The sequence below is a fragment of the Brettanomyces nanus genome, chromosome 4 (genome assembly GCF_011074865.1).
Source record: "Brettanomyces nanus chromosome 4, complete sequence".
In the NCBI taxonomy this organism is placed as follows: domain Eukaryota; kingdom Fungi; phylum Ascomycota; class Pichiomycetes; order Pichiales; family Pichiaceae; genus Brettanomyces; species Brettanomyces nanus.
In genome coordinates this window covers 2,122,591-2,136,477 of record NC_052377.1, presented here as the reverse complement: position 1 = coordinate 2,136,477, position 13,887 = coordinate 2,122,591, and the positions used below count along the sequence as shown (strand labels likewise).

Below are 13,887 nucleotides of genomic sequence, written 5' to 3'. Positions count from 1 at the left end.
TCTCGATCCAACAATGGGAAAGTGCCTCACTATCGTCAAACTCGTGGGAATTGGCTCACTCGGTATCGCCGGAGCAAATTTCCTCTATTCGGCTAAAGCTCTCATTCCTCACTTATTGGTCCTCGACAATTTGAGGTCTGAAACTACTAAGAAACAGATCACTGATCTCATCGTTAAGACCCGATCCGTCTTTTGGAGTTTAGGAGCACTTGCCACTTTCTTGTTCTATGAGGCCTTCAAATGTTCTCCTCCTGCTGGAAAACATCCTTACCTCATCTACACCTCGTTGATTGCTCCTTTGGGACTAGTCTACAATTACTATTGGGTATTTGATTCCGAAGCTAGATTGCTCGAATCTAGCAGTTCCGAACCGAAGATAACCTATAAGAAGGTTAAGAAACTTGTCAAAGTCAAGAAACCCGCTCAGGCTGAAAAATCACCCTTGGATAACTCTGTCTATAGTGACCTGGGTAACGTTCCTGTTGTAGAAGAGGAAGTCGAGGTCGAAGAAGAGGTTCCCGTCCATCAGGAACCCACTGCTTTGTCCAATACTCAAACTAAACATGAGTTGAGTAACTTGAAGATTGGTTACACCTATTCTTCGTTTATTACCGGTTTCGGCTTTATATTATCTATCATTGGGTTCATCGGAGATAGAGTCTGATTTAAAGAATTAAGTATTAGTATAGTATTAATCAGCATTAGTATTAGTATTAGTATTAGTGGTCCCTCAGTATATATCCTTCTTACAGTCTTCTGGAGTCTTGGCTAAGACCTCTTCGAGTGACCAGCGAGGTCTGATTCCTTTCTTCCAATCTCCAGGATGCTTCTCTCCTCCAGCCATTCCTGATCCAAACTTCAAGCACATTTTATCACCAACCAGGTTTGAAATGGCCAAAATCTTATCGATATCTTCCTTTGTGAGTGCAGATGACACACAGAGCCGGATTCTAGATGAAATCAATGCAGTGGCAGGATAACCAACAATAACTACTGCTACTCCATACTTTAAAAACATACGTGATGCAGCAGGCATCTTGGCAGGTGTATATAAAAGCATTGGAACCACTGGAGAGTCATCATTACCGTAGATAATGAATCCTAATCGTTTCAATCCGAGACGTAGATATCTGGAGTTGAACGTAATTCTTTCAAGCCTTTCTCTACCTTCGTTTCCATTCAATTGACCGTCAATGATCCTCATAGACGTCTGAATCTGCTGAAGAACAACCGGAGGTGGTGTTTCACCATAAGTGTTCGTAGTAATGTCCAATCTCAGCCTGTCAATGATAACTTGGTCCGCTGCAATATAACCACCGGCAGCACCAAATGATTTGGTCAGTGTACCCATCATAATATCGATCTTAGAAGGAGAAATGTTGAAGTATTCGGCAATACCTTTACCGTGCTTTCCTAAGGCACCAATAGAATGAGCTTCATCAACAAATAGATATAGTTTATATCTCTCTTTCAAGTGAACAAGTGCAGGCAAGTTACAATACTCACCTTCCATAGAGTATAATCCTTCAGCACAGATTAATATTTTCTTCCAAGGTCGGTGACTTTTGGCCTGACCTTGCGAAATTGACTCTCTAATGATCTGTTCAAGGGCCACCATATTGTTATGAGGGAACACTTTAACGGCAGCACCAGAAAGACGAATACCAAATCGAGTAGAACTATGGTTCAAGGAGTCCGAGATTACCAAGCACTTGGAGTTGAGTAGAGACGTGAACAAATGAGCGTTTGTACCGTAACCCATGGAAAAAATAAGAGAATCTTCCTTACCAAGGAATTCGGCAAGAATCCTTTCAGTATCACGTAACAAATCAGAATGACCGGCAACGTCGCAAGGACCACCGGCAGCGGTTCCTCGCATTTTCAAAGCATCAACAGAGTCATCCGTACAACGTCCCACTGATTGCGCAAATCCCAAGTAGTTATAGGATGACAAGTTGAGACAAGGAGTGGAAGTACCATCATATAAGAAGGACTTATTATAGTCTAAAGATACTCTATTGAAGCAATAAGTGTATCTACCAGGAACACCATGAATAGGTCTAGCAAAAGAATCATCCATTCTGCCTTTTAACCGTCTAGGATAAAAGGACTCAAAAGATGAATACCACGGAGGATAACCATCTTTTGGGAGCATTGCCTTGTAATACTGAGGCATGAAAATCATGCCAAAGAAGTCTCGAATATGGCCAATTAAAATCATGAAAAAGTAGTTAAGATACGTCATGATGATAACATAATATGGAGGATCATCGGCTATTGGAGTCTTGAAAGGATGCTTAGAATCACACTTGGCAGCGACCATCCATTTATCTGAAGTTAACTTACCAAACTCCATCTCGGCTCTAACTGCCTCGGGCCTATCATCAGGAGGAGCATTGGGCACGCGTGTAGACCATTTGGAGAAGTCAGTTTGCGACCCGTTCAAGGACATGGTTGAATAAACAGTGAAAGAAAGTGGGAGAAGGAAGAAGTAGTGACAAGGAAACGAAGAGATTCAGCGAATCGAGTCGAAATGTTTTGTTGGTAGCAGAATGCCGAATTGGGAAAGAGGGGTCGCGACGTGGAGGATTACCGGGGCGACGCGACTTAACGGAGGCACGCTGCAGCTTACCGGGGTCTACCGGGGCTCGAAGAGTTAACGGAGGCACCCTGAAGCTTACTTAACTCACCGACCAGAACACTTCAAACTCTTCAAGCATTTCCCTGTAATGTCGTTAATAAAGCTCTCAAAAGCCATATTTACAAAACCATTGGGTTATGGAAGGAAGCCAGTACGAATATTCAAGAATCCAATCGACTTCTCGATACTAAGGAAAGAGAAATGGGCTATAGTGGGTGATTCCTATAAGACCAAGTTTCTTAGAGTATTGTCCGGCTCATATCTTTCCACTTCACCCCTCTCTAGAGCATATCCGGATTCTTTGAACAATTCGAACTTCACAGTGGAGTTGCTCAAATTTGTTACCAACGGCAACTGGGGATATGGTGCGCAGAACCAATCAGGAGGCTTCACTCATCTTTCTGGACGATATGAGTTTTTCAAGGACTTGGAGATCGATATTAACGTTAAAGATTTCATTGCCAGTAAGCACGAGAACTCTAATATCCCATATGATCCGGTCAAACTTGAGTATTTGGCGGAATGCTTGGATTTGACAGGACTTGAAGATAAGTTCCTTACTACTTTGAGTAATGGACAATTTAGAAGAGCCCGAGTTGCCAAGGTGTTGTACAGAGACCCCACTTTGTTACTCATTGATGATCCTTTCTTGGGTCTTGATCCTGTAGCAAGTCAGCGTGTTTCTAATGTGTTAAAGAAGATTGCTTGTGATGTTAAGAATCCTACTACGGTGACTATTGGTTTGAGAATCCAAGATGTCATTCCTGATTGGATTGAAAAGATTGCCATCGTAGATTCAACTGGTGTAGTTCATCAGGGAGGTAAAAGTGAGCTTCGTAGCGAATTACAGAGACTAAAAGAGACTTTTTATAGACACCATGAAGAGGTTAAAAAGAGAGTTAGCGAGCAAATACAGCTTGATGGACGCCAGATCCTCAAAAAGACTTGGGAACAGGACCCCATGATTAAGATGGAATCTGTAAGTGTCAAATATAAAGGTGTTCCTGTCATTAAAGACCTGTGTTGGACGGTGAGAGAGGGTGAGAAGTGGCACGTTCGAGGAAGAAACGGGTCTGGAAAGACCACTTTACTTTCGCTGATCACTCTAGATCATCCACAATCATGGTCTCGAAAGATCATGGTGGAAGGACATACCAGAGAGGCTGGTAGTGTGAACTATTTCGATGCAAACAAATCAATAGGCTTCACCTCTCCTGAACTACATGCCATTTTCCCTAGGGATCTCTCTGTATTTCAGGCTATCTCTACCGGTTATATAGTAGGTTCCTACATTCCTCCAAAGCATCTTTCCAACTTGCAGATAGATAATATCCTCAATTACTTGACTATGGTGGAATTGGTGGACAAGAAAGACATCAAGTTTGGCGATCTATCTGTCAGTAACCAGAAGTTGGTGCTTCTCTTACGCTCCATGATTAATGATCCTAGTATCTTGATATTGGATGAGGCTCTTAGCGCCATGACAGATGAGGATGTAATTAAAGGTAAGTGTTTGGTCGACCAATGGAATAAAGGATGTTGTCTTATCATCGGTCACGTCGATGAAGAGGTTCCTCATTGCAATAAATACATTGTAATGAACCAGGCCAGAAACGGCATCTATGAGATTGGAAATGTCACTAAATGATGTTACTCACTAAATGATGTTGCTCACTAAATGATGTTACTCACTAAATGATGTTGCTCACTAAATGATGTTACTCACTAAATGATGTTGCTCACTAAATGATGTTGCTCACTAAATGATGTTACTCACTAAATAATGTTACTAGATTCTTGAATATATACATGTTAAACTGATGGGTCTATGGGTCTAAGGTTCCAACGGTTCCGGCTTGGCTGAGTCCTTCGGCTCCTTAGGCTCCTTAGGCTCGGCTAACTCCTTGGGCTCGGCTGACTTCGGCTTCACTGCCTTCAACCCTTCTTGAGTCATGGCCTTTCTTAATGCCACCTTAGCAGCTCTTCTTTGCTTTCTTCTCTCTTCATTCTCCTGCTTCGTCACCTTAACCATCCTTCTGCCAGGCCAAACCTCGAACTCATCAGCATACTTATTATCAAGGTTAAACTCCATATGAACATTCTCGTCTGTAAGTCCTAACTTCTCGATACACCAGAAATACCTCTTTGCATCGTCCCTCTTCAAATACCTCAAAATCTTCTGTCTTTTCTGCGTGAGCATTCTCACTCTACGAATATGAATCAAGTCTTGTGGATGCTGTTTAATGTGTCTCATAAAATTGTAGATCTCGATAGTCATCACAGCAGCCTGAACTTCCGAAGATCCTGTATCTCCTTCAAATCTCTCAAACTCTTTCACTGCCAATGCTATTGATCTCTTCTCCTTTTCCTCGTTTGCAGCATTTCTCATACTTAAAATCCTCATCACAATCTCCTTCTTTTCAGCTTCCTCGGCCTTAACCTTTTCAATCATCTCCTCATCGTGTCCCAAACTAGAATCCACCTTTAATAGTCTCGCTTCTTTCGCTCCATAGAGTAACTTTTCAACCTCGTGATACTGGAAGTTTTTGGCCAAAACACTTGGCTCATCAATCTCCATTTGAATCCGATGAATAAACGGGTTGTTGGGCCGTCCTAACACAGGGTCAACTTTCTCCTGATGCGCATTTCTGGAGCTTTGAAATGCCAAGTTCTGCTTCTTCTTATCAATAGATGCCAACTTCTTCTCTGCTCTGTTCCTCAACAACAATGGCTTCACTGTATGAAATGACCGTAAAGGAATAGACAAATAGGCACTTCTTCTGATACTGGGGAGCATTTGGTTCAACTGTTGTTCAAAAGAACCCTCTAATCCATCAACCATCACTCTATTCAAGGTCAACCTCATTCAACTTTTCATGCTCGGTTACCCGGAAACGACGGTAGCTCGTATTTTCACCCCGTCAATTGCTTTTTTCCCGATAATTTCACCCCTGAAAAATTCACTGAAAATTTCGGAATTCCCGGTGAAAAATTTTCAGTCATTTTTGAAGGAAAAACTTGTTCACTTGTCTTCTGCTTAACCGGTAGATCTTTCTTTTCTTCAACATCTACATATAAAATGAAGTACGTCTCTTCCGTTCAAGATATCGCAATCCCTGAAGGTGTTACTGTTAGCATTCAGTCTAGATTTGTCAAGGTTGTTGGTCCAAGAGGTACTTTGACTAAGGATTTGAAGCACATTGATGTGACTTTCGTTAAGGTCAGCAAGGATTTGATCCAGGTTCATATCCATAACGGTGACAAAAGACATGTTGCTAAATTGAGAACTACCAAGTCTCTTATTAGCAATATGATCACCGGTGTTACTCTTGGTTACAAGTATAAGATGAGATTTGTGTATGCTCATTTCCCTATCAATGTTTCTGTTGCCGACGAAGACGGACAAGAGTTTGTCGAGATTAGAAACTTCTTGGGAGAAAAGAGACTTAGAAAAATCACTGTTCCTAAAGGTGTGAAGGCTGAGGTTTCCAAGGCTCAGAAGGATGAGTTGATTGTCACTGGTAACTCTGTTGAAGAGGTTTCTCAGACTTGTGCAGACATTCAGCAGATTTGCAGGGTCAGAAATAAAGATATCAGAAAGTTCTTGGATGGTATCTATGTTTCCGAGAAGGGAAACATTGTCGAGGAAGAGTAAGCCAATAGGTGTTTTTATGTATGTATAATTCGTGTTTTGCGAATCATTGCCAGCTCCGGTATTAATGAGTGAGCTACTTATGATTACGCTTGTAGAGGGTGTAGCTGGATACATGGTACGGAGGTGCTTTTGTTTTGGGTATTTCTCCCTGCTGTTTGTTCAATCTGGGGGGTTACAAGTTTTGTCCGTTATAGGCTTTTTTGGTAGGTACCAGAATGGTCGATATGAGAATGGAATTAATAGGTGTAGGGATGCTTTGTTTGTCATATGATTGGAAGTGACCGCTTTCTCATTCGTCCAGCCATACAATGGACTGATTGGGAAATTCAACACCAGGTTTAAGAGTCTGTAAAGTTGGTATATAATTGGAGAGTGCACTGCTTTGATTTTGGAGAATAGCGTGAGACATATTTTCTATTAGTATTTGGTGATTATGTCTTCAATTAGTATTCCGTTTACTAGAAATATATCACGGGTCTTGATCCGTAGAGGTAGCCAATCATTGTTGAAGGGTGTTCTAGTTGGCTCTGTTTTAGTTGCTTCTTACAGCGAGAAGAAGAGAAGAGAGGGTAAAAAGAGTGAGTCTAACTCCGGCAGTGGTAACTCCGGTAACGGTAATTTTGGTAGGGGTGGTGTCAAACCATCTTGGGCGTTCTTGGGAGGTCTCTTTGGTACAGCCGAATACGAGAAAAACACACGTGAGGCTGCCACTGAGGTGAAGCCATTCGAACATTACCAGCAGATTTACAATGACATAGCTAAACGTCTCAGAGAATACGACGATTGGGACGATGGTTCGTATGCTCCTATTTTGGTTAGATTATCATGGCATAACTCTGGTTCTTATGATCAGCATGATCATAGTCCTGCTAAGGGAGGATCATATTCGGGTACTATGCGCTTTGACAGAGAACAGCACGACCCGGAGAATGCTGGCTTGACGTCTGCCACCAAGTTCTTGCAGCCAATTAGAGAAAAGTATGCGGATTTATCTGATGGTGACTTGTGGACGCTTGGAGGAGTGGTTGGAATCCAGGAAATGGAAGGTCCCAAGATTGCTTGGAGACCGGGAAGAGTTGACCAGGGAGAAGATGCAATTCCACCTTACCACCGACTACCAGATGCATCTCAGACCACAGGAGATTACATTAGAACCGTTTTCCATGACAGACTGGGCTTCTCCGATAGAGAGATGGTATGTTTGATTGGTGTGGGTCACGCTATTGGACGATGCCATACCACCAGCTCTGGCTACGATGGTCCTTGGACGTTTTCACCTACTACGGTGACCAATGAGTTTTTTAAGTTGTTGCTAAATGAAAAATGGGAGATCAAAAAGTGGGATGGAAAGAAACAATACGTTGATTCTAAAACCAAGTCCCTTATGATGCTTCCTACAGATATGGTACTCAAAACTGACGAGAAATTCCGCAAGTATGTTGAAGAATACGCCAAGGACAGTGACAAGTGTATGAGAGACTTTAGTGCTGTTTTTAGTAAGCTTTTAGAGAGAGGTGTTAAGTTTCCAAGTGCCACCAAGCCTATGATTTTCCAGACTTTAGATGAGCAAGGAATTGAAGAATAAGAACAATGAATAAGTATTTTAGTTACTATAAGCATCGTTTACTTTTGTATTGACCATCTAATTTGAGTACTCATCTAACTGAAGTAGTGACAAGTCTTAGTCTTAAATGGAATTCCTTAAAATTTTCTTCTTCCCTACTACTATCACTATTTCATTCTGTAAAAATGGTCAAAGCTATTATCGCCCCCTCTATTCTTGCCGGTGACTTCAGTAAGCTTGGAGCAGAGGCCAAACGTGTCTTTGATGCTGAAGCGGATTGGATACACTTGGATGTTATGGATGGACACTTTGTTCCTAACATCACTATGGGACCTCCTATTATTGCAAGTCTCCGTAAATCTGTTCCTCGGGATTCCAACGCTCCAGGAAAATTCTTCTTTGACTGTCACATGATGGTTTCTAGGCCTGAGCAATGGGTAGAACCTATTGCCAAAGCGGGAGGTGACCAATATACTTTCCATTATGAGGCTACGGACGACCCATTGAAGCTGATCAAGTTGATTAGAGACAACGGAATGAGGGCTGCTTGTGCCATTAAACCGGGAACCCCGGTGGAGGTTCTTTATCCACTTGCTCAATATTTGGATATGGCTTTGGTCATGACCGTAGAGCCGGGGTTTGGAGGCCAGAAGTTCATGGCTGATATGATGCCTAAGGTAGATGCTTTAAGAAGGAAGTATCCTCAGCTGGACATTCAGGTGGATGGGGGTCTAGGCCCAAGCACCATCCTGGCAGCAGCTAATGCAGGTGCCAATGTCATCGTTGCAGGAACCTCAGTGTTCAAAGCCGCAAATGCCGAGGAAATGATCCAGCTGTTGAGGTCGCACGTGACCTCGTTTCTTCGAGACAACAACTTATTAACCAACTAACTAGTCTAAATATACATATATACGTTTATTTAATACGACGGTCCTCCTAATGTAGTTCCTTCGCCTGAAGCATCTATCTTAAACATCTTGGTCGTAGTATCTTCTGCCAAACACCAGAGTGCACTTCTGATGGTGTCCTTTTTATCATCTTCTAAGTCTACATCCATGTTATCTTGCTTGGCCTGTAGATCCACTAGTAACTTCGATTTATCCACATTTCTGGCTTTGATATACTTCATATTTCTTCTATCCTTTTTTGCCCTTTTCTTTGAAACAACCCGATTGGTTACCATTCCTCCTGATGCTAGCGTAAAACTAGTATCAGGAACCAATTTGTTAGTATTGGCAGCTTCCATCTCCAGCATCCGCCGACTTCCAGCTGCTCTTTTCCGGTTCAAGTGAAGACCCTTCCTCGACCGTGAAATCATCTTCTTAGGTTTGTTTGCAGAATGGACAGGCATTGTATTTCGATAATTTACTCTAAAGAATACCAAATACGAGATAACTGAAAAGTTGCAAATCTTGAATCTGAAAATTTTCACTCTTTTTAGATATGCACAGCCTTGTAATTATCCCGATAAGGAAATAGATGGAGAGGAAAGGGACTATAGTCATCTTGAGCCGGATTCACAGTCAATCTGGAAAAGCTATGAACTTTTACCTTATGGCGTCTCGTTGTCTGCCTTATCACCTGGGTCGTGGATCATTGCAAGTCCCATAGTCTCTCAACTCTCATAGCCTGTCTCATTGGTTCCTCGGCTCATCGCGAATAATTCCCCCCCCCCCCCCCGTCTCGCGCTCCTTTATAAAGAGTCAATTGCCCCCACATTTTTTTTAACCCTTGTTGCTGTTGCCCTGTCACTTAGCTTTTTACCCAGGTGTTTATGCTTTTGAGTTGTGCAAGAACAATTTCTTACAACGTTTCACACCTGCCTATCAGATTATTCAATATGACTGCTTACGATAGATTAAACAGTGTCAACAATGTATTGGCGCCTCCTTCTTCGAGCTCTATAGTCTCTCAAGAGGATATTCCTCAAAAGCCTTATCGAACGACTGTTGTTGGATCCGGTAATTGGGGTTCTACAATTGCCAAAGTTGTTGCGGAAAACTGCATTGAAAGACCTCAAGAATTCGACCAGACAGTTCGTATGTGGGTTTACGAAGAGCTCATCAATGGTGAGAAGTTGACGGAAATCATCAATACAAGACACGAAAACGTCAAGTATCTTCCAGGAATAATGCTTCCTGCAAATGTTATGGCTGTGCCAAACATTGTGGATGCCTGTAGAGGTTCAGATCTTATTATATTCAATATTCCTCACCAGTTTTTGAGTAACATTCTGAAGCAATTGAAGGGTAAGATTGATCCTCGTACGAGGGCAATTTCTTGTTTGAAAGGTTTGGATGTAAACCGTGATAGCTGCCAGTTATTACCGGATGTTATTTTCCATGAGTTGGGTATCAACTGTGGAGCTCTTTCTGGCGCCAATTTGGCCCCGGAAGTGGCTCAATGCAAGTGGTCAGAAACGACTGTGGCCTACCGAATTCCTGATGACTTTCGTGGTAGGGGAGAAGACATTGACAAGCAAGTTTTGAAGCATTTGTTCCATAGACCTTACTTCCACGTGCATGTCATTGATGACGTCAGTGGTGTTTCACTTGCAGGCGCTCTAAAGAATGTAGTGGCCATGGCCGCAGGTTTTGTGGACGGTTTAGGATGGGGGGATAATGCTAAATCTGCCGTTATGCGTCTTGGATTGAGAGAAATGATTCATTTTGCCAATCTCTATTTCCCGGATTGTGAGGAAAGGACATTTACAGAGGAGTCTGCGGGCGTTGCCGATCTAATTACAACCTGTTTTGGAGGACGTAATGTTAGAGTTGGTAAATATATGGCCAAGAACAAAGTTGCTGCTCAAGAGGCTGAAAGGGTTCTTCTAAATGGTCAATCATGTCAGGGTATTTTCACTACAAAGGAGGTTTACGAGTTTCTTTCGAAACGGGGGACAATAGGAGATTTCCCATTATTCCACGTGACATATGATATAATATACAATGGCTTCCCTATGGAAAAGTTACCCGAAAGGATCGAGAGAAGCGATGAGAGATACTAAGGTGTACATAGAATAATGAATTAGTAGTGTGACAATCAAACAAGATTGAAAAAATATATATATAAATGGTGGAATATCAGCTGAGAGGAAAAACCAGATCAAGTTAAGAAGACTCTTTCTTTGTAGTTTATTGATTGCAATGTCGTTTTTGGCTAGAAGTCTATGTGCTGTGAAGCCTGGTGTTAAGGGTGTTTATCTGTGCGGTGTAATGAGAGGTGGCTCTGGTTTGAGCGTTTCGATCCAATGTCCGGCTGTTTCCGTGCGGTCCTACTCGCAATTTGCCAGGACCACGAGAATAAAGGCTGTGATAGGCAGTAGGTGGTATTCTAAGGGTCTTAAGATGTGGCCAAGGCAGTTTGGTCGGTTTAACTCGACAACTAGTGGAGCTAGTGGAGCTAGTAGGAATACGGGGGCTAGTAAAGTTACAGGGGCCGCGTCCGCGGCCGCGGCCTCGAAGAAAGTCCACCGGGCAGGTAACACGGAGGGACTCAGCACCGAGGAGATCAAGTTGTCTCGGAAACTGAACTGGGAGCAGTTTCTCAGTCTTAGGTGGACACAGAGACGAATTTCAATTGGCAGCTCGGTGGTTGGCTCAATGATTGCCATGGCATTTGCATGGATGTATGTTTCTTCGAAGGAGATTGACCCCACGGAGACAATCTTTGGGTTGGATGCGTTCACTGTGTATATTGGAGGTATCATGTGTACGGGTGTTTTTGGCTATTTACTTGGCCCTCCATTACTTGGAGATACCTTATTTAACTTGACGCACAGAAGTATTATGAAACCTTATATGATCAAGCAGAAGTTATTTTTGAGACATATTGGTAAGATGAGAGTGGATGCTTCTAGGCAGAGTATGAACAACCCTGTTCCAGATTACTATGGAGAGAAGATTAGTTCGTTGAAGGATTACAGGCAATGGTTGAGGGATTGCAATGAGTATAGGAGGAAGGCCAGTGAGTTTTTGTAGGTTTGTAGGTACATGTAAGTAAGAGATATTAGAGAGATTTGGGTGTATGGGGCCACGGGGAGGCCTCCGGGAGACTTCCGGGAGGTTACCGTCTCTGACTACCGCGCCACGGCGCCACGGCCCCCCGGCCCCGCCGAACACCCCCCATAAAATTTTCACTTCATCTTCTCCACCTCCATCAACTCGTTCCTTCTTAATCCCCTCACCCACAAATGCCAAATACAACACCCGAAGACCTCTACCTTCAATCCTACCCATTCACAACAGCTGCCGCAATTATCGGTTCTGTTGATCGAAAAATTATAGTGACCCTTTGGGATGGCCGTACTTTGGTTGGAGTACTAAGAACTTTTGACCAGTTCGGTAACTTGGTAATCCACGACGGCGTGGAACGTATCTACTTGTTAGATAAGAAGCAGTATGCTCAATCTACAAAGCTACAGACGTACCTGATCAGAGGAGAGAATGTGGTTATGATGGCCGAGATGGATATCGACAAAGAGGATGAATCATTAGCACAGTTAACGCAGGTGGATTTCGTTGATGCCCAGAAAGTCTGGAAAAGTCGCTGTCAAAGTGCCTTGGACAGAAACAGTGTGGAAAGTGTCGTTTTCCACGACAACGGAATCTTCGGTGCCGCATGTACACTATATTAGTTTAGTTAAGTTTAGTTTCGCCTGGTTTATATAATACATCTGTTCTTTCGCTGAATAGAACGTAGTCTGGCTTGGTACCTACTGGATATCTTTTAACGTTTCCACAAATACACGTGACCTCTAAAATTTCGCACCGCGCTATTTTTCTCACTGACCCGTTTACCACGCGATATATGCACGTGATCCCTCCCACCTGAAGCCGGTTACATCCTTTACACCATGTTCTCTTCAAGTTTGGGTGTAATTTCGACACTGATTTCTTCGCCACTAGATCCATATTACGTATATATGATCTCGACAAAATGTCGAAGCTCGGTCGGTTTTTCGATGACATAATAGCTCCCAGTTTATAAAGATAGGTGATTCGTTGATGATGTTCTTTTTTTGGAATACTTCCAGGTGCCTTAGGTGTCTTAGCAATCTTAGGTATCTTAGCTACCTTAGCTGGTTTTTCCATCTTGTTCTCTAGAAAGCAAATACATACAGAGATCTCATTAGATCTCTCCTGAAAGTCTTCATCACTTATTTGTATGTGGCGCAAGAATGTGGCGCAGGCACGAATAAATGAAGGCAAAAAAAAAAGAAGCCTCTAAAGTTTTCCTTCATTGTTGATTCTTCGTTCTTCCTTTCCATCATGAGTGGATACGATAGTGCATTATCAATCTTTAGCCCGGACGGTCATGTGTTTCAGGTAGAGTACGCTCTCGAGGCAGTGAAGAGAGGAACGTGTGCCGTTGGTGTTAAAGGTAAAGAGATAGTTGTTCTTGCCTGCGAAAGACGAACCACGCTAAAGCTTCAAGATCCACGTATTACTCCGTCTAAGATAAACCGAATTGATAAGCACGTGCAATTGGCATTTGCTGGATTGAATGCGGATGCTCGAATTCTAATTGATAAGGCCAGAATTGAAGCTCAGTCGTATAAACTTACGTTAGAAGACCCTGTGACAGTTGAATATCTAACCCGGTACGTTGCGGGAGTTCAACAGAGATATACACAGAGTGGAGGTACTCGTCCGTTTGGAATTTCGACATTAATTGCTGGTTTTGATGCCAGAGATACAGTTCCAAAGTTGTATCAGACGGAACCATCTGGAATATATTCGGCGTGGAAGGCCAATGCCATTGGTAGAAGCAGTAAAACTGTTAGAGAGTTTTTAGAAAAGAATTTTGATAGAGAAAATGAGCTTTCAGACGACGAAACCATCAAATTAGCCATAAAAGCTCTACTAGAAGTGGTTCAAACGGGCGCCAAGAACATTGAAATATCAATAATGAAGCCTCGTGAGATGAGATTTATGACTAGCGATGAAATCGAGAAAATCGTTAAAGAGATCGAGGATGAAAAGGCTGTTGAAGCAGAGAAAAAGAAGCCTAAAAGGAGGGATTAAG

General features: G+C 42.6%; 12 protein-coding genes across 12 annotated transcripts; 9 read left to right on the top strand and 3 right to left on the bottom strand.

Moving 5' to 3' along the window:
* Nucleotides 1–13: 13 nt before the first annotated feature.
* Nucleotides 14–664, top strand: FOA43_004252 (uncharacterized protein; the record flags this gene model as incomplete). Its single annotated transcript, XM_038924495.1, has 1 exon — nt 14–664. The coding sequence occupies one exon, from the start codon at nt 14–16 to the stop codon at nt 662–664; it is 651 nt and encodes a 216-aa protein (XP_038780423.1).
* Nucleotides 665–730: 66 nt separating this feature from the next.
* On the bottom strand, nt 731–2,452 carry FOA43_004251 (uncharacterized protein; the record flags this gene model as incomplete). The annotated part of the gene is made up of 1 exon (XM_038924494.1): nt 731–2,452. The coding sequence occupies one exon, from the start codon at nt 2,450–2,452 to the stop codon at nt 731–733; it is 1,722 nt and encodes a 573-aa protein (XP_038780422.1).
* A 277-nt stretch (nt 2,453–2,729) lies between these two features.
* On the top strand, nt 2,730–4,289 carry FOA43_004250 (uncharacterized protein; the record flags this gene model as incomplete). Its single annotated transcript, XM_038924493.1, has 1 exon — nt 2,730–4,289. The coding sequence occupies one exon, from the start codon at nt 2,730–2,732 to the stop codon at nt 4,287–4,289; it is 1,560 nt and encodes a 519-aa protein (XP_038780421.1).
* A 186-nt stretch (nt 4,290–4,475) lies between these two features.
* On the bottom strand, nt 4,476–5,483 carry FOA43_004249 (uncharacterized protein; the record flags this gene model as incomplete). Its single annotated transcript, XM_038924492.1, has 1 exon — nt 4,476–5,483. One exon carries the CDS (start codon nt 5,481–5,483, stop codon nt 4,476–4,478), a length of 1,008 nt encoding a protein of 335 aa, XP_038780420.1.
* A 237-nt stretch (nt 5,484–5,720) lies between these two features.
* RPL9B_2 (60S ribosomal protein L9B) lies at nt 5,721–6,296 on the top strand (the record flags this gene model as incomplete). Its single annotated transcript, XM_038924491.1, has 1 exon — nt 5,721–6,296. One exon carries the CDS (start codon nt 5,721–5,723, stop codon nt 6,294–6,296), a length of 576 nt encoding a protein of 191 aa, XP_038780419.1.
* A 16-nt stretch (nt 6,297–6,312) lies between these two features.
* Nucleotides 6,313–7,881, top strand: FOA43_004247 (uncharacterized protein; the record flags this gene model as incomplete). The annotated part of the gene is made up of 2 exons (XM_038924490.1): nt 6,313–6,318; nt 6,718–7,881. The coding sequence occupies 2 exons, from the start codon at nt 6,313–6,315 to the stop codon at nt 7,879–7,881; spliced, it is 1,170 nt and encodes a 389-aa protein (XP_038780418.1).
* Nucleotides 7,882–8,045: 164 nt separating this feature from the next.
* Nucleotides 8,046–8,750, top strand: RPE1 (RIBULOSE-phosphate 3-epimerase; the record flags this gene model as incomplete). Its single annotated transcript, XM_038924489.1, has 1 exon — nt 8,046–8,750. The coding sequence occupies one exon, from the start codon at nt 8,046–8,048 to the stop codon at nt 8,748–8,750; it is 705 nt and encodes a 234-aa protein (XP_038780417.1).
* Nucleotides 8,751–8,779: 29 nt separating this feature from the next.
* FOA43_004245 (uncharacterized protein) lies at nt 8,780–9,211 on the bottom strand (the record flags this gene model as incomplete). Its single annotated transcript, XM_038924488.1, has 1 exon — nt 8,780–9,211. One exon carries the CDS (start codon nt 9,209–9,211, stop codon nt 8,780–8,782), a length of 432 nt encoding a protein of 143 aa, XP_038780416.1.
* A 489-nt stretch (nt 9,212–9,700) lies between these two features.
* On the top strand, nt 9,701–10,867 carry FOA43_004244 (uncharacterized protein; the record flags this gene model as incomplete). Its single annotated transcript, XM_038924487.1, has 1 exon — nt 9,701–10,867. The coding sequence occupies one exon, from the start codon at nt 9,701–9,703 to the stop codon at nt 10,865–10,867; it is 1,167 nt and encodes a 388-aa protein (XP_038780415.1).
* Nucleotides 10,868–11,006: 139 nt separating this feature from the next.
* Nucleotides 11,007–11,840, top strand: FOA43_004243 (uncharacterized protein; the record flags this gene model as incomplete). The annotated part of the gene is made up of 1 exon (XM_038924486.1): nt 11,007–11,840. The coding sequence occupies one exon, from the start codon at nt 11,007–11,009 to the stop codon at nt 11,838–11,840; it is 834 nt and encodes a 277-aa protein (XP_038780414.1).
* Nucleotides 11,841–12,052: 212 nt separating this feature from the next.
* Nucleotides 12,053–12,496, top strand: FOA43_004242 (uncharacterized protein; the record flags this gene model as incomplete). Its single annotated transcript, XM_038924485.1, has 1 exon — nt 12,053–12,496. One exon carries the CDS (start codon nt 12,053–12,055, stop codon nt 12,494–12,496), a length of 444 nt encoding a protein of 147 aa, XP_038780413.1.
* Nucleotides 12,497–13,130: 634 nt separating this feature from the next.
* PRE6 (Proteasome subunit alpha type-4) lies at nt 13,131–13,886 on the top strand (the record flags this gene model as incomplete). Its single annotated transcript, XM_038924484.1, has 1 exon — nt 13,131–13,886. The coding sequence occupies one exon, from the start codon at nt 13,131–13,133 to the stop codon at nt 13,884–13,886; it is 756 nt and encodes a 251-aa protein (XP_038780412.1).
* Between the last annotated feature and the right edge of the window lies 1 nt (nt 13,887).